Source organism: Nerophis ophidion, linkage group LG21 (assembly GCF_033978795.1).
Source record: "Nerophis ophidion isolate RoL-2023_Sa linkage group LG21, RoL_Noph_v1.0, whole genome shotgun sequence".
NCBI lineage: Eukaryota > Metazoa > Chordata > Actinopteri > Syngnathiformes > Syngnathidae > Nerophis > Nerophis ophidion.
Window position 1 is genome coordinate 3,126,175 of NC_084631.1, and position 20,000 is coordinate 3,146,174.

Genomic DNA, 20,000 nt, shown 5'->3' on the forward strand with positions numbered 1-20,000 from the left:
AACACGTTACATTTGACAAAAGCTCCTCTTAGTCACTGACAAATAGACGTACATGCGCAGTGAATAATCGCAAAGATGACCTAAGAATGTCTTTTTAAAAATAGATTGGGGAAAAAAAAATTGTCACTCGTACACAATAACACACAACTTCAGTGTTTGTTGTAAACCATTTGTTGAAGACAAAACATTATGGCCGTTAGCCAAGAAAAATCCGTAAATGAGCCGCACCGTTTCATAAGCTGCAGGCTTCAAAGCGTAGGCAAAAAAAGTAGTTGCGGTCCAAAAAAAATACTGCAAACATGACACTAATTAGCTTTGTTTTAAATAACACAAAGGCAAGATTTGGATGTGTTGTTCAAATAGTTTAGTGTACATGAACTCACTATTCGATTCAGAATCAATTTTTGATTCCAGATATTTGTGCAATATGTTATTTGGTGTAAAAATGATAATGGAACCTTTTCAGAACATGTTACAGGTGACAAAAGCGCCTCTTAGTCACTGACAAATTGACGTCCATGCGCAGTGAATAATCGCAAACATGACCCAAGAATGTCTTTTTAAAAATGAATTGGAAAAACAAAAGTCATTTTTGTCACTTTTACAAAATAATACACATTTTCAGGGTTTTTTGTAAACCATTTGTTGAAGACAAAACATAGCCGTAAAATTCGTAAATGAGCCGCACCGTTTCATAAGCTGCAGGCTTCAAAGCGTAGGGAAAAAAGTAGTAACGGTCCAAAAAATGCTGCAAATATTACACTAATTAGCTTTGTTTTAAATAACACAAAGCCAAGATTTGGATGTTTTGTTTAAATAGTTTAGCTTTACAACAACCCACGATTTGATTCAGAATAATTTTTTTATTCAAGGTGATTTGTGCAATATGTTATGTGATGTAAAAATGATAATGAACCCTTTACAGAACAGGTTACAGGTGACAAAAGCTCCTCCTAATCACTGACAAATTGACAAATATGTGCAGTGAGTAAGTGCGAAGATGACCTAAGAATGTCTTTTTAAAAATAAATTGGAAAAAAAAAAGTAATTTTTGTCACTTTTACAAAATAATACACATTTTCGGGGTTTTTTGTAAACCATTTGTTGAAGACAAAACATAGCCGTAAAAATTTGTAAATGAGCCGCACAGTTTCATAAGCTGCAGGCTTCAAAGCGTAGGGAAAAAAAGTAGTAGTGGTCCAAAAATTGCTGCAAATATTACACTAATTAGCTTTGTTTTAAATAACACAAGGCTAAGATTTAGATGTGTTGTTTAAATAGTTTAGTGTACATGAACTCACTATTCGATTCAGAATCAACTTTTGATTCCAGATATTTGTGCAATATGTTATTTGGTGTAAAAATTATAATAGAACCTTTTCAGAACAGGTTACAGGTGACAAAAGCGCCTCTTAGTCACTGACAAATTGACAAATATGTGCAGTGAGTAAGTGCGAAGATGACCTAAGAATGTCTTTTTAAAAATAGATTGTAAAAAAAAAAAATAATCATTTATGTCACTTGTACACAATAACACACATTTTCAGTGTTGGTTGTAAACCATTTGTTGAAGACAAAACATAGCCGTTAGCCAAGAAAAATCCGTAAATGAGTCGCACCGTTTCATAAGCTGCAGGCTTCAAAGCGTAGGCAATAAAAGTAGTAGCGGTCCAAAAAATGCTGCAAATTTTACACTAATTAGCTTTGTTTTAAATAACACAAAGCTGAGATTTGGATGTTTTTTTTAAATAGTTTAGCTTTACAACAACCCACGATTTGATTCAGAATTATTTTTTATTCAAGGTGATTTGTCCAATATGTTATGTGATGTAAAAATGATAATGAAACCTTTACAGAACAGGTTACAGGTGACAAAAGCTCCTCCTAATCACTTACAAATTAACATATATGCGCAGTGAGTAAGTGCGAAAATGACCTAAGAATGTCTCTTTAAAAATAGATTGGAAAAAAAACAAACATTTTGTCACTTGTACCATTTGTTGAAGACAAAACATAGCCGTTAGCCAAGAAAAATCCGTAAATGAGTCGCACCGTTTCATAAGCTGTAGGCTTCAAAGCGTAGGGAAAAAAAGTAGTAGTGGTCCAAAAAATGCTGCAAACATTACACTAATTAGCTTTGTTTTAAATAACATATGGATGTTTTGTTTAAATAGTTTAGTGTATATGAACCTGGTGAATTTGCTGACCTAAGAATGTATTTTTAAAAATATATTGGTGGAAAAAAAACTAAAATATATATTTTTAATTAATTGATTTAGAATCGGATTGAGAAGAATCACGTCTCTGATTTTTTGAGCAGCCCTTGTTGTTTGACCCACATTGTCAATCGAGGAAAGTGTTTCATATTTGAGGCACACCTTTCGCCAGAATGACCCGTCTTCAACCTTCTGAATCTGCTCCACAACAAAACCGCCCTCGTTAGCTCCCAAGGCCTCTTTTGTGGAGCGTATTATTTTATTACGTATTGACAGCATCTGTGTTTATTAAATGACAAACTTAAAAAGCTTATGGGAGGAGGACTCCACTCATCATAAAAGTTTCCAGGTACACAGTAATATCTGTGTGGTGAATACCATTGGGAATTTAAGCAAAGAAACTAATAATAATGTTGCAATGATGCAATATCATGATGAGAAGGGAGGAAGGATCAGGACTAAACTAATAGTCCTGGCTGGGAAGTCAATTCTGTCACTTTGGGGGATCTTTCAGTGGAATGGCAATGCACAGCTTCTTTTGAAATGGAACAGGAGTTATAATAAGAGTTTAAGTTCATATCAATCAATCAATCAATGTTTATTTATATATCTCCAAATCACAAATGTCTCAAAGGACTGCACAAATCATTACGACTACAACATCCTCGGAAGAACCCACAAAAGGGCAAGGAAAACTCACACCCAGTGGGCAGGGAGAATTCACATCCAGTGGGACGCCAGTGACAATGCTGACTATGAGAAACCTTGGAGAGGACCTCAGATGTAGGCAACCCCCCCCCCCTCTAGGAGACCGAAAGCAATGGATGTGGAGCGGGTCTAACATGATACTGTGAAAGTTCAATCCATAGTGGCTCCAACACAGCCGCGAGAGTTCAGTTCAAGCGGATCCAAGACAGCAGCGAGAGTCCCGTCCACAGGAAACCATCTCAAGCGGAGGCGGATCAGCAGCGTAGAGATGTCCCCAACCGATACACAGGCGAGCGGTCCATGGTCCATCCTAGGTCTCGACTCTGGACCGCCAGTACTTCATCCATGGTCATCGGACCGGACCCCCTCCACAAGGGAGGGGGGGACATAGGTGAAAGAAAAGAAGCGGCAGATCAACTGGTCTAAAAAGGAGGTCTATTTAAAGGCTAGAGTATACAGATGAGTTTTAAGGTGAGACTTAAATGCTTCTACTGAGGTAGCATCTTGAACTGTTACCGGGAGGGCATTCCAGAGTACTGGAGCCCGAACGGAAAACGCTCTATAGCCCGCAGACTTTTTTTGGGGCTCTAGGAATCACTAATAAGCCGGAGTCTTTTGAACGCAGATTTCTTGCCGGGACATATGGTACAATACAATCGGCAATATTGATTCTAAAAGTCTAACGATGATCTACAACTTCTACCCAAAACCAGGGAAGTTGACACATTGTGTAAATGGTCAATAAAAACAGAAAACAATAATTATCAAATCCTTTTCAACCTATATTCCATTGAATAGACGGCAAAGACAAGATATTTAACGTTCAAACTGGTAAAGTTTGTTATTTTTTGCAAATATTAGCTCATTTGGAATTTGATGCCTGCAACATGTTCCAAAAAAGATGGAACCAGTGGCAAAAAAGACTGAGAAAGTTGAGGAATGCTCATCAAACACTTATTTGGAACATCCCACAGGTGAACAGGCTATTTGGGAACAGGTGGGTGCCACGATTGGATATAAAGCATCCATCCATTTTCTACCGCTTATTCCCTTTTGGGGTGGCGGGGGGCGCTGGCGCCTATCTCAGTTGCAATCGGGCGGAAGGCGTCGTACACCCTGGACAAGTCGCCACCTCATCGCAGGGCCAACACAGATAGACAGTCACACTCACATTCACACACTAGGGACCATTTAGTGTTGCCAATCAACCTATCCCCAGGTGCATGTCTTTGGAGGTGGGAGGGGCCTATCCTCAGGTGCATGTCTTTGGAAGTGGGAGGGGCCTATCCCCAGGTGCATGTCTTTGGAAGTGGGAGGAAGCCGGAGTACCCTGAGGGAACCCACGCATTCACGGGGAGAACATGCAAACTCCACACAGAAAGATCCCGAGCCTGGGATTGAACCCAGGACTGCAGGACTTTCGTATTGTGAGGCAGACGCACTAACCCCTCTGCCACCGTGAAGCCCCGGGTATAAAGCAGCTTTCACATAATGCTCAGTCATGCACAAACAAGGACGGGGCAAGGATCTCCACTTTGTGAACAAATGCGTGAGCAAAATCGTCAAACAGTTTAAGAACATTTCTCAACAAGCTATTGCAAGGAATTAAAACATTTCACCATCTACAGTCCATAAGGTTCAAAGAATCTGGAGAAATCACTGTACGTAAGCAGCAAGGCTGTGATCCTTAGATCCCTCAGGCGGTACCGTATCAAAAAGCGACATCAGTGTGTAAAGGATATCACCACATGGGCTCATGACGACTTCGGAAAACCACTGTCAGTAACTACAGTTCTTCGCTACATCTGTAAGTGCAAGGTAAAACTCTGCTATGCAAAGCGAAAGCCATTTATCAACAACACCCAGAAACGCCACCGGCTTCCCTGGGCCCGACCCCATCTAAGATGGACTGATGCAAAGTGGAAAAGTGTTCTGTGGTCTGACGAGTCCACATTTCAAATTGTTTTTGGAAAATGCGGATGGTGTGTCCTCCAAAGAGGAAAAGAACCATCTGGAGTGTTATAGGTGCAAAGTTGAAAAGCCAGCATTTGTGATGGTATTGGGGGTGTATTAGTTCCCAAGGCATGGGTAACTTACACATTAATGCTGATAGGTACAGTAGGGCGGCATAGCTCGGTTGTGCCAGCAACTTGAGGGTTGCAGGTTCGATTCCCGCTTGTGCCATCCTAGTTACTGCCGTTGTGTCCTTGGGCAAGACAGTTTACCCACCTGCTCCCAGTGCCACCCACACTGGTTTAAATGTAACTTAGATATTGGGTGTCACTATGTAAAGCGCTTTGAGTCACTTGAAAAAAGCGCTATATAAATATAATTCACTTCACTTCACTTCACTACATACAGGTTTTGGAGCAACATATATTGCGATCCTAGCAACGTTATCTTGGACGCCCCTGCTTATTTCAGCAAGCCACGTGTTAAAACAGCGTGGCTTCATAGTAAAAGAGTGTGGGTACTAGACTGGCCTGCCTGTAGTCCAGACCTGTCTCCAATAGAAAATGTGAAGCCTATAATACCACAACGGAGACTTTGGACTGTTGAACAACTTAAGCTGTACATCAAGCAAGAATGGAAAATAATTCCACCTAAAAAGCTTCAAAAATTGGTCTCCTCATTTCCCAAACGTTTACTGAGTGTTGTTAAAAGGAAAGGCCATGTAACACAGTGGTAAAAATGTCCCTGTGCCTACTTTGCTGCAATGTGTTGCCGCCATTAAATTCTAAGTTAATGATTTTTTGCAAAAAATAACAAAAGTTTCTCAGTGTGAGGATTAAATATCTTGTCTTTGCAGTCTATTCAATTGAATCTAAGCTGAAAAGGAATTGCAAATCATTGTATTCTGTTTTTATTTACCATTTACACAACGTGCCAACTTCACTGGTTTTGGGTTTTGTAATTATCACATACATTACACCCAAAGAATGTCCATATGTTTCAAACTGTTCCGTGTATCTGAATTATTATGCCTGCCGTGTAAACTACTCACAAAAAGTTAGCAAGATGCTGCCTTTGGGTGACATTTGAATTCAAGGAAAATTGCGGCGTGGAGTGTTTTTGCGTCTTGTCAATCAGGCGGTGGTTAAAGCAGAGAGGCTCTCAAAAGGCTGAGTTGTCACCTGGGCTTGCAGTGCCTTCAAATGGTGTGTGTTGTAGTTAAGAGAACTGTCTAGTTTGTCGTGTGTGTGTGTGTGTGTGCGTGTTTCTACCCTTCTTGAGACATCAACAAGGAAAAGTACCTTCAATAAGTTAGGACATTAACCCTTGTATTATGTTGGAAAAAATGACATTGTTTATGTTGCGGGTCGTTTTGACCCGTACTGTGTAAATGCACTCACAACAGTCAAGAAAATAGGTTAAACCAATAACAATTTTATTTTAGGTTATATAAACATTTAGAAAAGTGATATACAATAAATTTTTTATTCCAATTGTATTATGTTAAGGGTCAATTTGACCCATTTCAGTTTTTGTGTTGATCAAAGTACTGGTTATCCTTTCTTTTTCCTGCTGAAATCTGGTGACTTTTCCTCATCTAGGGTCATGAACTGGTGTGTAAATCTGGACACTTTGTTGTGTAGTGGAATGTTTGTGCAGAGTTTGTATAAAAAGATGATGTTGCGAGTCATTTTGACCCAGGCGCTTTAATGTGGGTAAATAGCTGTTCAGATCCAAAAATAAACATGTCTCCTTGATGTACTTTTTACTTTGATGTACAATTGTTTGTATTTGGATTGTCTCTGAGACCCAGAGCCAGGTGTGTGAAGAGAGGGAACTTTCTCACACTTGTCCTTGTCTCCTCAGATGTCATCCTTCTGGAGCTCATTTTTGGTGAGTTTGTCAAAGAGATAACATGAGAACAGTGACAAGGACCAGTTTGAGAAAGTTCCCTCTCTTCACACACCTGTCTCTGGGTCTCAGAGGCAATCAAAATACAAACAATTGTACATCAAAGTAAAAAGTACATCAAAGAGACTTGTTTATTTTGGCTATTTACCCACATTAAAGCGTCTGGGTCAAAATGACCCGCAACATCATCTTTGTATACAACCTCTGCAAGACATTCCACTACTCAACAAAGTGTCCAGATTTTACACACCAGTTCATGACCCTAGATGAGGGAAAGTCACCAAATTTCATTAAGAAAAAGAAAGGATAACCAGTACTTTGATCAACACAAAAACTGAAATGGGTCAAATTGACCCTCAACATAATAGAAGGGTTAATCATGGTGCCAATACAAAAAAAAACGTTGCATCTAATAGATAATGTCTCATTTGCACCCCCTGGTGGTGAAATCTATCAAAATTAGGGTGGTCCCAAAAAGGTGGGATTTTTCAAATCTATTACAATCCTCAAAGAAGGCACTTTAAGTTGATGATTACTTCTATGTGTAGAAACCTTTATTTATAATTGAATCACTTGTTTATTTTTCAACAAGTTTTTAGTTATTTTTATACCTTTTTTTCCACTACAAATGAGCAATATTGTGCACTGTTATACAATTTAATAAATCAGAAACTGATGACATAGTGCTGTATTTTACTTCTTTATCTCTTTTTTTCAACCAAAAATGCTTTACTCTGATTAGGGGGTACTTGAATAAAAAAAATGTTCACAGGGGGTACATCGCTGAAAAAAGGTTGAGAACCACTGAAATAGACCTTAAAGCTGTAAAATTGTCAGTGTATACTGTATGTGTGCACCCAGGGTGAATGAAATGAGCTGTTCTTATTTAAACGGGGATAGCAGGTCCATTCTATGTGTCATACTTGATTATTTCACGATATTGCCATATTTTTGCTGAAAAGATTTAGTAGAGAACATCAACGATAAAGTTCGCAACCTTTGGTCGCTAATAAAACAGCCTTGCCTGTAGCGGAAGTAGCAGACGATGTGCGCGTGACGTCACGGATTGTGGAGCTCCTCACATCTGAACATTGTTTACAATCATGGCCACCAGCAGCAAGTGCAATTCAGACCGAGAAAGTGACGAGTTCCCCATTAATTTGAGCAAGGATGAAAGATTTGTGGATGAGGAAAGTTAGAGTGAAGCACAAAAAAAATAAAAGAAAAGGCGACGGCTCCAGGCGACGGCAGTGTGAGCTATTCCGGTGTTATTAGACACATTTACTTGGATATTTCTGGAAAATCCCTTATCTGCTGTTAATAGTGTTTTAGTGAGATTATAAAGTCATACCTGAAAGTCGGAGGGCTGCGGTGAACGCCAGTGTCTCTAAGAGAAGCCAATGGAGGAGCCAAGATCTTTTTGACAGTCCGGTGAGAGCCGACTTAATATCACAATTTTCCCTTCCAAAAACTTGCTGGTTGACGTAGAGAAACATGTTCGCTTGGCCGCTCTGTGCTAAAGCTTCACAACAAAGAAACACCGGCTGTGTTTCAGTTCCTGAAGACAGCTGGAATCCACCGCTTTCCACCAACAGCATTCTTCTTTATAATATCCATTATTAATTGAACAAATTGCAAAAGATTCAGCAACACAGATGTCCAAATTACTGTGTAATTATGTGATGAAAAGAGACGAGTTTGTGGTGCTGGGCTAGTATGTCCGCTACAACCCGAGACGTCACAAACGCGTCATCATTCCGCAACGTTTTCAACAAGAAACTCCGCGGGAAATTTTAAATTGTAATTTAGTAAACTAAACCGGCCGTATTGGCATGTGTTGCAATGTTAAAAGGGAACATTATCACAATTTCAAAAGGGTTAGAAACAATAAAAATCAGTTCCCAGTGGCTTGTTGTATTTTTAGAATTTTTTTTCAAAATTTTACCGGTCCTGGAATATCCCTAAAAAAAAAGCTTTAAAGTGCTTGATTTTCACTATTTGCGATGCGACTATCCATTTCCCTGTGACGTCATACAGTGCTGCCAATGTAAACAAACAATGGGAATACCACAGCAAGATATAGCAACATTAGCTCGGATTCAGACTCGGATTTCAGCGATTTAAGCGATTCAACAGATTACGCATGTATTGAAACAGATGGTTGGAGTATGAAAGTATTGAAGAAGAAACTGAAGCTATTGAGCGAATAGCTATTGACACTATTCATAGCCATAGCATGGCCGAATAGCTGCGTTAGCATCGCCGGTAAAATGTGCGGACCAAACGATCAGGACTTTCGCATCTTGTGACACTGGAGCAACTTAAATCCGTCGATTGGTAAGTGTTTGTTTCGCATTAAATGTGGGTGGAAGGAAACGTAATATAGTTGCAAATGCATCTGCAGGTTATCCATACATCTCTGTGCCATGTCTGCTTTAGCACCGCCGGTAAATAGCATGTTAGCATCGATTAGCGTAGCATGTTAGCATCGATTAGCTGGCAGTCAACATCAACAAAACTCACCTTTGTGATTTCGTTGACTTTATCGTTGCAAATGCATCTGCAGGTTATCCATACATCTCTGTGCCATGTCTGCCTTAGCACCGCCGGTAAATAGCATGTTAGGATCGATTAGCGTAGCAGGATAGCATCGATTAGCTGGCAGTCACACCGCAACCAAATATGTCTGATTAGCACATAAGTCAACATCAACAAAACTCACCTTTGTGATTTCGTTGACTTTATCGTTGCAAATGCATCTGCAGGTTATCCATACATCTCTGTGCCATGTCTGTCATCGCCGGTAAAATGTGGAGACACTCCGGTACATTCAAAGGGGGTCTGGCGGCAGACACTTTCACATATTCGGGCCAGTGGTGCAACTTGAATCCCTCCCTGTTAGTGTTGTTACACCCTCCGACAACACACCCACGAGGCATGATGTCTCCAAGGTTCCAAAAAATAGTCGAAAAAACGGAAAATAACAGAGCTGAGACCCGGTGTTTGTGATGTGTTGAAAATGAAAGTGGCGGGTGTGTTACCTCGGCGACGTCACATTCTGACATCATCACCACATGAGCGATAAACAGAAAGGCGTTTAATTCGCCAAAATTCACCCATTTAGAGTTCGGAAATCGGTTAAAAAGAATATGGTCTTTTTTCTGCACCATCAAGGTATATATTGACGCTGATAATGTTCCCCTTTAATATTTCATCATTGATATATAAACTATCAGACTGCGTGGTCAGTAGTAGTAGTTCCAGTAGGCCTTTAAAGGGGAACATTATCAGCAGACCTATGTAAGCGTCAATATATACCTTGATGGTGCAGAAAAAAGACCATCTATTTTTTTAACCGATTTCCGAACTCTAAATGGGTGAATTTTGGCAAAATTAAACGCCTTTCTGTTTATCACGCTGGAGGCGATGACATCAGAATGTGACGTTGCCGAGGTAACACACCCACCATTTTCATTTTCAACACATTACAAACACCGGGTCTCAGCTCTGTTATTTTCCGTTTTTTTGACTATTTTTTGGAACTTTGGAGACATCATGCCTCGTCGGTGTGTTGTTGGAGGGTGTAACAACACTAACAGGGAGGGATTCAAGTTGCACCACTGGCCCCAAGATGCCAAAGTGTCTGCCGCCAGACCCCCATTGAATGTACCAGAGTGTCTCCACATTTTACCGGCGATGCTAAAGCAGACATGGCACAGAGATGTATGGATAACCTGCATGTGCATTTGCAACGATAGTCAACGAAATCACAAAGGTGAGTTTTGTTGATGTTGACTGCCATCTAATCGATGCTAACATGCTACGCTAATCAATGCTAACATGCTATTTACCGGCAGTGCTAAAGCAGACATGGCACAGAGATGTATGGATAACCTGCAGATGCATTTGCAACGATAAAGTCAACGAAATCACAAAGGTGAGTTTTGTTGATGTTGACTGCCATCTAATCGATGCCAACATGCCAAACTAATCGATGCTAACATGCTATTTACCGGCGGTGCTAAAGCAGACATGGCACAGAGATGTATGGATAACCTGCAGATGCATTTGCAACGATAGTCAACGAAATCACAAAGGTGAGTTTTGTTGATGTTGACTGCCAGCTAATCGATGCTAACATGCTACGCTAATCGATGCTAACATGCTATTTACCGGCGGTGCTAAAGCAGACATGGCACAGAGATGTATGGATAACCTGCAGATGCATTTGCAACGATAGTCAACGAAATCACAAAGGTGATTTTTTTTTAAGTTGACTGCCAGCTAATCGATGCTAACATGCTATGCTAATCGATGCTAAAATGCTATTTACCGGCGGTGCTAAAGCAGACATGGCACAGAGATGTATGGATAACCTGCAGATGCATTTGCAACGATAGTCAACGAAATCACAAAGGTGATTTTTTTTTAAGTTGACTGCCAGCTAATCGATGCTAAAATGCTATTTACCGGCGGTGCTAAAGCAGACATGGCACAGAGCTGTATGGATAACCTGCAGATGCATTTGCAACGATAAAGTCAACGAAATCACAAAGGTGAGTTTTGTTGATGTTGACTGCCAGCTAATCGATGCTAACATGCTATGCTAATCGATGCTAACATGCTATTTACCGGCGGTGCTAAAGCAGACATGGCACAGAGATGTATGGATAACCTGCAGATGCATTTGCAACGATAGTCAACGAAATCACAAAGGTGAGTTTTGTTGATTTTGACTGCCAGCTAATCGATGCTAACATGCTACGCTAATCGATGCTAACATGCTCTTTACCGGCGGTGCTAAAGCAGACATGGCACAGAGATGTATGGATAACCTGCAGATGCATTTGCAACGATAGTCAACGAAATCACAAAGGTGATTTTTTTTTAAGTTGACTGCCAGCTAATCGATGCTAACATGCTACGCTAATCGATGCTAACATGCTATTTACCGGCGGTGCTAAAGCAGACATGGCATAGAGATGTATGGATAACCTGCAGATGCATTTGCAACGATAGTCAACGAAATCACAAAGCTGAGTTTTGGTAATTTTGACTGCCAGCTAATCGATGCTAACATGGTATTTACCGGCGGTGCTAAAGCAGACATGGCACAGAGATGTATGGATAACCTGCAGATGCATTTGCAACTATATTACGTTTCCTTCCACCCACATTTAATGCGAAACAAACACTTACCAATCGACAGATTTAAGTTGCTCCAGTGTCACGAGATGCGAAAGTCCTGATCGTTTGGTCCGCACATTTTACCGGCGATGCTAACGCAGCTATTCGGCCATGCTATGGCTATGAATAGCGTCAATAGCTATTCGCTCAATAGGTTCAGTTTCTTCTTCAATACTTTCATACTCCAACCATCTGTTTCAATACATGCGTAACCTGTTGAATCGCTTAAGTCGCTGAAATCAGAGTTTGAATCCGAGCTAATGTCGCTATATCTTGCTGTGGTATTCGCCATTGTTTGTTTACATTGGCAGCACTGTGTGACGTCACAGGGAAATGGCCAGTGTCTTCGCAGAGAGCCGAAAATAAGGCACTTTAAAGCTTTATTTAGGGATATTCCGAGACCGGTAAAATTTTGAAAAAAAACTTAAAAAAATACAACAAGCCACTGGGAACTGATTGTTATTGTTTTTAACCCTTTTGAAATTGTGATGATGTTCCCCTTTAAGGGAGGATAGACTTGCAGAGACAGTCATGAGGGCAGCACACAGCTCCTTCCAGCCTCAGCACAGTTCCCCGAGTGAAGAATGGCTTTGCCACAAATCCTGCCGTGCTGCCAGGAGGACAAGCCTCCCTTTATCCCCTCCTTTCCACCCATGTCTCTATTTCTTCACTTGTCTGCTCATCCCCTCCTCCCACCCTCTACATTCTCGCTCGTTAATTTGTCTTGCTTTGTCCTGCTTGTGTTCAGGTAACACCATGATGATCATCGTGGAGAGCATGTCTAATGGAGCCTTGGACTCCTTCCTGAGGGTGAGTTTATCTCCAGCCTTTGATGGCGTTTTCTTTATTTGATGAGCCGGGGGAATGAATAATCGATTATTGCTCGCCGTAATCATGACTCGTGCTCGACAGCAGATCGTTTAGAAGCTGCAAATAAAGAGGAAGCCTCTTATCTTGATGACCTTCACTTAAACGGGCACGTTTTTAACAATTTTTTGGCGTATAGAGTCGTGGTCAAAAGTTTACGTACACTTGTAAAGAACATAATGTCATGGCTGTTTTGAGTTTCCAATCATTTCTACAACTCCTGTTTTTTTGTAAAAGAGTGATTGGAGCACTTACCGTATTTTTCGGACTATGAAAAAAAACTGTGACTTATAGTCTGAAAAATACGGTATAAGGCCTTCTGGAGGAAAGTTCTGTGGTCAAACAAAAATTGAGCTGTTTGGTCACAATACTTTTGGAGGAAAAAAGGTGACATACTTCACACAAAAATCATAATTTCTCGGTGATTGGGTCCAAAGCTAATGAAGATTTTGGCCACATGAGTTTTTGATCATAAGTTTTGTTTTTGGTCATTCAGTGATTTTTGTTTTGTTTTGTTTATTTTGCCTTTGGGTGTGTTTTTGCATGAATGTAGCAGCTGAGTGCATTAAATACAGCTGCACAATTATACTTCCACAAAATGAAAGCATGTTTTAATGTAAGTTTATTTTCTGGATTATGTTTAGAACTATATATAGACTTAATATATTTGTTATACTTTGTGAGGAAAACTTACCTCAGAATGAAAGCAATTGCATGCTTTTCCGGACACAGCCGCACACGTCCTTGGTAGCAAAAACGGCACCTCCCGTTTAGTTGGCCGTATCTATATATATATATATATATATATATATATATATATATATATATATATACATATATGTACTAGGGGTGTAACGGTACGTGTATTTGTGTTGAACCGTTTCGGTTCGGTACGCGGGCGTAACGAACGAGTTTGGAAGCAGAAGTCTTCACAAGCTGCTCTGCTTTCTGCCTCTGTCTGAGCAGTGAGCACCCAGCATTGTCCCGCCCACACAACCATCTGATTGGTTACATACAAAGCCAATCAGCAGTGCGTACTCAGAGCGATGTAGTCAATGCTTTAGCGTCGAGCAGAGATATTCGTTTAGCAGGGGAGCAGCAGACTCTACCCAAATTACTATTATTAACTATTACAAACATCACTATGAGCCCGTTGACCTTCTAGAAGCTTAAACTGCAGCTCAGCTAGCTCACAGTATAGGCTTGAGGTGAAGGCTAATTAGCTTTTAGCGTAACGTTAGCTCATTTTGCTGTGTGCGCGTGTGTGTGTTAGGGGCAGCAAAGCCCTGTCTGTCTGTTATTTTATTGAACTCCATGGTGTTCAGGGATGAATAGTCTCTCCTATTGCAATTGTACTATTTTTCAGCATTAGTTACATTAATCATTAGTAATGTAACAGCCTAGTCTTGAATAGCAGGGTCCCTGCTATCTATCACATGTTGATAAAAATACAACATTTACATAATAAAAGTCAACTACAGGCTTCCCGAATACTGTAATAAATTAAGCATGATGAGTTGACATTAAACAGTTTCATCGGAAACTGTTTAATGTTGCACTTTTTATATGTAGAAGAAAGGTTTTTTCATTTTATTTAATCAAAGCAACACCTTGAGGCAGTTTAATGTGGATTAACGGGGCAGAATTATTATAGTGTTCCCAATGTTAAAAGGATCAAGCCATTGTTTACAAATTTGGTAAATAAATAACCAAAATATTTACATTTTGTTGTTTTCTTACTGTACCGAAAATGAACCGAACCGTGACCTCTAAACCGAGGTACGTACCAAACCGAAATGTTTGTGTACCGTTACACCCCTAATATGTACACATATACACAAATGTTTGTATATATATATGTATATGTGTATATACTTATGTATATATTACATTGTATGTTTAATATACAGTACAATAATGCATTGTGCCCTTGTGCATATGCTGACATGTACTTATTAACATATTAAGAAAAATGTGCATGCAAAAGGGGCCATTTTGCTCCAATATGCTGCTATTGTGGCCTTCTGTTCTCTGCCTAATTCCATGAAATAATGGCCTGTTTTTGTTTTAATTCTCCAATTGAAAAAAATAGACTAGATTTTTTCTGTCTCTCTTTTTCTGCTCTTCCACTTACACTTTCCTCTGCAAATCCCAGAAACACGAGGGTCAGCTGAGCGTAATGCAGCTGATGGATATGCTGACTGGTGTGGCGTCGGGGATGAAGTACCTCGCCGAAATGGGCTTTGTCCACAAGCGCCTGGCTGCACACAAGGTAAGAAGAGCGCGTTGGATCGACCGGAGCTTTATAGGCTGATGTATGTCTCAAGCTAAGGTTTTCTTTGGCAGCCTTCGGAATACAATTTGTCCTCGTCCGCCACCGGGGTTTGACAGTCGTTTGTGCGCGGCGTCCTATTTGAGGAACACATGAAGCTGAAAACGACACGATGTTGCTGTCAAAATCACTTTTTTTCACCAGGAAGATTCGCTCCGTCGGTTTGTTCTTCCTTTAAAAAAAGGAGCCCGGCTGTCAAAAGTGCAAATAAGCCCGTCGCGACGCTCAAAATAAAGGGAAAAGGACACTTGTTCTTGTAAACGATCAGTTCCTGGTGCGTTAAGAGCTCTGCCTGCCAGATTGTTTCCCTTCCTAACTCAACCTTCACAAATTGGTAGACCCGTTTAAATACAACATGCAAATACCGCTCTGGTGCGATACACTTTTACTTTTTGAATGCTCGACTGTTCGAAAAGTTTTAAAAAATTAATTGAGAATCCATGGAGGTTAACTTTTGTCTTTAAAGGCCTACTGAAAGCCACTATTAGCCACCACGCAGTCTGATAGTTTATATATCATTGATGAAATATTAACATTGCAACACATGCCTTTTTAGTTTGCTGAATTGCAATTTTAAATTTCCCGCGAGTTTCTTGTTGAAAACGTCGCGGAATGATGACGCGTACGCGTGACGTCACGGACTGTTAGGAAATATTAGCGCCGCACTAAACACGGCTAAAAGTCGTCTCTGTTCATGGCATAATTACACAGTATTTTGGACATCTGTGTTGCTGAATCTTTTGCAATTTGTTCAATTAATAATGGAGACGTTAAAGAACAATAAAGAAAACGGTGGATTGCAGCTGTCTTTAGCACCGAGACACAGCCGGTGTTTCTTTGTTTGTTGTGAAGCTTTAACACGGAGCGGTCAAGCCAACATGTTTTCTCGACGTCAGGGGTGTCAAACTTAAATACAGAGTGGGCCAAAATTCTAAACTGAACAAAGCCGTGGGCCAAAGTTGAACAACTTAACTTTTTAATAGGGACCCAAACAAGTTTTGCATTGAATATTGAACAAGCAAGGCTTATATAACTTTGTAGTGACATGCAAAATCGAGTTTTGTTGTTAGCGGGGGTGTATATTGTAGCGTCATTGAAGAGTTAGTGCTGCAAGAGATTCTGGGTATTTGTTCTGTTGTGTTTATATTGTGTTAGGTGCGGATTTTCTCCCGAAATGTGTTTGTCATTCTTATTTGGTGTGGGTTCACAGTGTGGTTTAACAGTGTTAAAGTTGTTTATGATGTGACCTGTATGGCTGTTGACCAAGTATGCCTTGCATTCACTTGTGTGTGTGTAGAAGCCGCATATATTACGTGGCTGGGCCGGCACGCTGTTTGTATGGAGGAAAAGCGGACCTGACGACAGGTTGTAGAGCAGGGGTGTCAAACTCAAATACAGAGTGGGCCAAAATTCTAAACTGAACAAAGCCGCGGGCCAAAGTTGAACAACTTAACCTTTTGATAGGGACCCAAACAAGTTTTGCATTGAATATTGAATATATAACTTTGTAGTGACATGCAAAATCGAGTTTTGTTGGTAGCGGGGGTGTATATTGTAGTGCCATTGAAGAGTTAGTGCTGCAAGGGGTTCTGGGTATTTGTTCTGTTGTGTTTATGTTGTGTTACGGTGCGGATGTTCTCCCGAAATGTGTTTGTCATTCTTGTTTGGTGTCGGGTTCACAGTGTGGTTTAACAGTGTTAAAGTTGTTTAAACGGCCACCCTCAGTGTGACCTGTATGGCTGTTGATCAAGTATGCCTTGAATTCACTTGTGTGTGGGTAGAAGCCGCATATATTACGTGACTGGGCCGGCACGCTGTTTTTATGGAAGAAAAGCGGACGTGACGACAGGTTGTAGAGGATGCTAAAAGCAGTACCTTTAAGGCACGACCCCAATATTGTTGTCCGGGTGGAAATTTGGGAGAATAGTTGCCCCGGGAGATTTTCGGGGGGGGGGGCACTAAAATTCGGGCCAGCTCTAATGTTGATTTATTATAGCCTCAAGGGCCAAATGAAATTACACGGCGGGCCTAATTTGTCCCGCGGGCCAGAGTTTGACACCCATGCTCTACGTCAACCAGCATGTTTTTGGATGGGGAAATTGTGATATACATCTTATCGGAGAAATCATTGGATTATTCGTCGTCCTGCAGCAGCTGTTTAAAAGGCAGCTGTGAGCTTGGCTTCCTCGACTTCTCTCTGAGACACTGCGTCTTCACCGCAGACATCCGACCTCGAGGTATGTCTTTACAATCTTTAAAATATCACCAAAACGCTATTAAAACAATAAGCAGATAAGGGATATTCCAGAATTATCCTAGTAAATGTGTCTAATTACATCTGAAACTCTCACACTGCCGCCGCCCGGAGCCGTCGCTTTTTTTTTTTTTTTTCTAGTCCTTGACTATCAATATCCTAATTCACAAATCTTTCATCCTCGCTCAAATTAATGGGGAAATTGTCGCTTTCTCGGTCTGAATTGCTCTTGCTGCTGGCGGCTCCCATTAAAAACAATATGAATATGTGTGGAGCCCTGGAACTCGTGACATCACGCGCACATACATCCGGTAAAAGCAGGGCTTTTCTATTAGCGACCAAAAGTTGCGAACTTTATTGTCGATGTTCTCTACTAAATCCTTTTAGCAAAAATATGGCAATCTCGCAACATGATCAAGTATGACACGTAGAATGGACCTGCTATCCCCGTTTAAATAAGAAAATCTAATTTCAGTAGGACTTTAATACAAAAGCTTTTTTTGACAATAAATTTATGTACCGTATTTTCCGGACTATAAGGCGCACTTGAAATTATTTTTTCCCCTCAAAACTCGACGGTGTCCCTTATAACCCAGTGCGCCTAATATACTGCATGATTCTGGTTTTGCTTGCCAACCTCGGATTTTAAGTAAACAACAAACATTTTATATGTTCCATTGACGGCTATATATATATATATATATATATATATATATATATATATATATATATATATATGTATGTATATGTCTTAATTAGATTATCCAGAAAATAGTGCTCGATACCGTGATAGAGCGCAATATATGTATGTGTGGGAAAAAAATCACTAAACTACTTCACCTCTACAGAACTGTTTCATGATGGGTTCCCTCAATCATCAGGAGATTTCAATGGAAGCATTCACATACCATGGTTTATATAGGGCACAGAACGGGTAGGTACAGACAAGGGTTAGGGGCGTGGTGATTGGCTCATGTATTACTTAGGAGGAGTCTCCGTCTGTGACAGCATGCTGATATACCAGGTCTGGGTGGTATATAATAAACAGTTTCTCTTTGAAGCATAGGTTGCATCTTTTATTACCACTGTTGTAAGGTGTGCTGGATGCAAGAATTTGCCATGTTATTGAATATTCAACATTATTGTCTTTGAGGTTCCAAATGTGCTTGCTGAGTTCTGTAGAATTCCGCAGAATTTGGTTTCTAAAAGAAGCCTTGTGATTGTTCCATCTGGCTTTGAACTCTCCCTCGGTTAATCCTACATACGTGTCAAATGTGTTAATGTCCTTGCGTGTTGCTTTTGATTGGTAAACGATTGATGTTTGTAAGAACCCTCCGTTGAGAGGGCAATCAGGTTTCTTGCGGCAGTTGCAGCCTTTGTTGGTTTTGGAGTCGCTCTGTCTAGGGGCAGACAGCCCCTTCACAATTGCTGTATTGTGATTTGAAATAATGTTGTATATTATTCATACAGCTGTAGCTCAATTTAATGCTGTTCTTGTTGAATACTTTTTTTAGGGTGTTGCCTTTGGGGAAGTGTTTGTCGATCAGAGTGAGGAACTTGTGGCCGATATTGGTTGAGACGTTTTTGCTGTATGGGGGGTTGTACCAGATGATGTTGTTTCGTTTTCTGCTCTTTTTTTGGTTGGCTTCCTGGCGTGGGTTCGTAGGTGAGGGGGAAGTTGTATCCACTTTCATCAAGTGCTTTCTGGTACGGGGGGGTTGCTTGTTCGAATTCAGCTTTGCTGGATGACAGCATCGATAGCCTTTTATTAATTCCGGTAGGTATTCTTTTCGTGTTGGTATTGCTGTCATGGTGCATGTATTGGAGTGTTGTGTTGGGTTTTGTGAATGATTGGTAGCTGTTATTTCTCAGGTTGAAAGTGACGTCGAGGAAATTGACGGTCTGCTTGTTGGCTTCAATCGTGATCCGTAGGCCGTTCTCTTTGAAGATTTGGCATATGCGCTTCTTGGTCTTCTCGCTGCTCCTTGGCGAGGCGCGACACCGTTATCACGGTAAATACCAAGGTTCAGGTTGAGGCTAGCAAGCTGGGAGAGGAGGAAACTTCCAACGAGTTCACATGATTCTGCTCCGTTAAAACTCCCCATAGTAACGTCAAATGTTGAATTGTTCTTTTTTTGCTATGGTGTATTGTTGCAGATGAGTATGGAGTTATTTGCGTGGATGATGATGTTTCTCTCGTTGCCTGGGATTGAGTCGTAGTCCGAGGCGAAGTCTAGTGCTTGGGTCAGTAGGTCTTGCGTGTGTGTGTGTGTATATATATATATATATATATATATATATATATATATATATATATATATATATATATATATATATATATATATATATATATATATATATACATATACATACATTAGGGATGTGGGAAATAATCGATTCAAATGCAAATCGAATCGAATACGTTGTGCAATTCAGAATCGATACCATAACAATGCAATCCAATTCCAAAACCAAACCTGACCCAGCAATAAACAGAGCAATTGAGAAGACACAAACACGACACAGAACAAAACAAAAGTAGTGAAACAAAAATGATTATCAACAACAGTAT

The 20,000-nt window shown here is 40.4% G+C and overlaps 1 protein-coding gene and 1 long non-coding RNA gene across 3 annotated transcripts in view; one reads left to right on the top strand and one right to left on the bottom strand.

Annotated features, from left to right (window-relative positions):
• Positions 1–20,000, top strand: part of LOC133539581 (ephrin type-A receptor 7-like) — a 708,400-nt gene that overhangs the window by 650,004 nt on the left and 38,396 nt on the right. For both annotated transcript variants that reach the window (XM_061881603.1, XM_061881604.1), the window contains exons 12-13: positions 12,724–12,785; positions 14,998–15,114. In XM_061881603.1, coding sequence (XP_061737587.1) covers positions 12,724–12,785; positions 14,998–15,114 — 179 coding nt within the window. The remainder of the gene's footprint in view (positions 1–12,723; positions 12,786–14,997; positions 15,115–20,000) is intronic.
• LOC133539583 (uncharacterized) overlaps positions 1–20,000 on the bottom strand; it is a 146,835-nt gene that overhangs the window by 9,502 nt on the left and 117,333 nt on the right. The gene's annotated exons all lie outside the window — the stretch shown is intronic.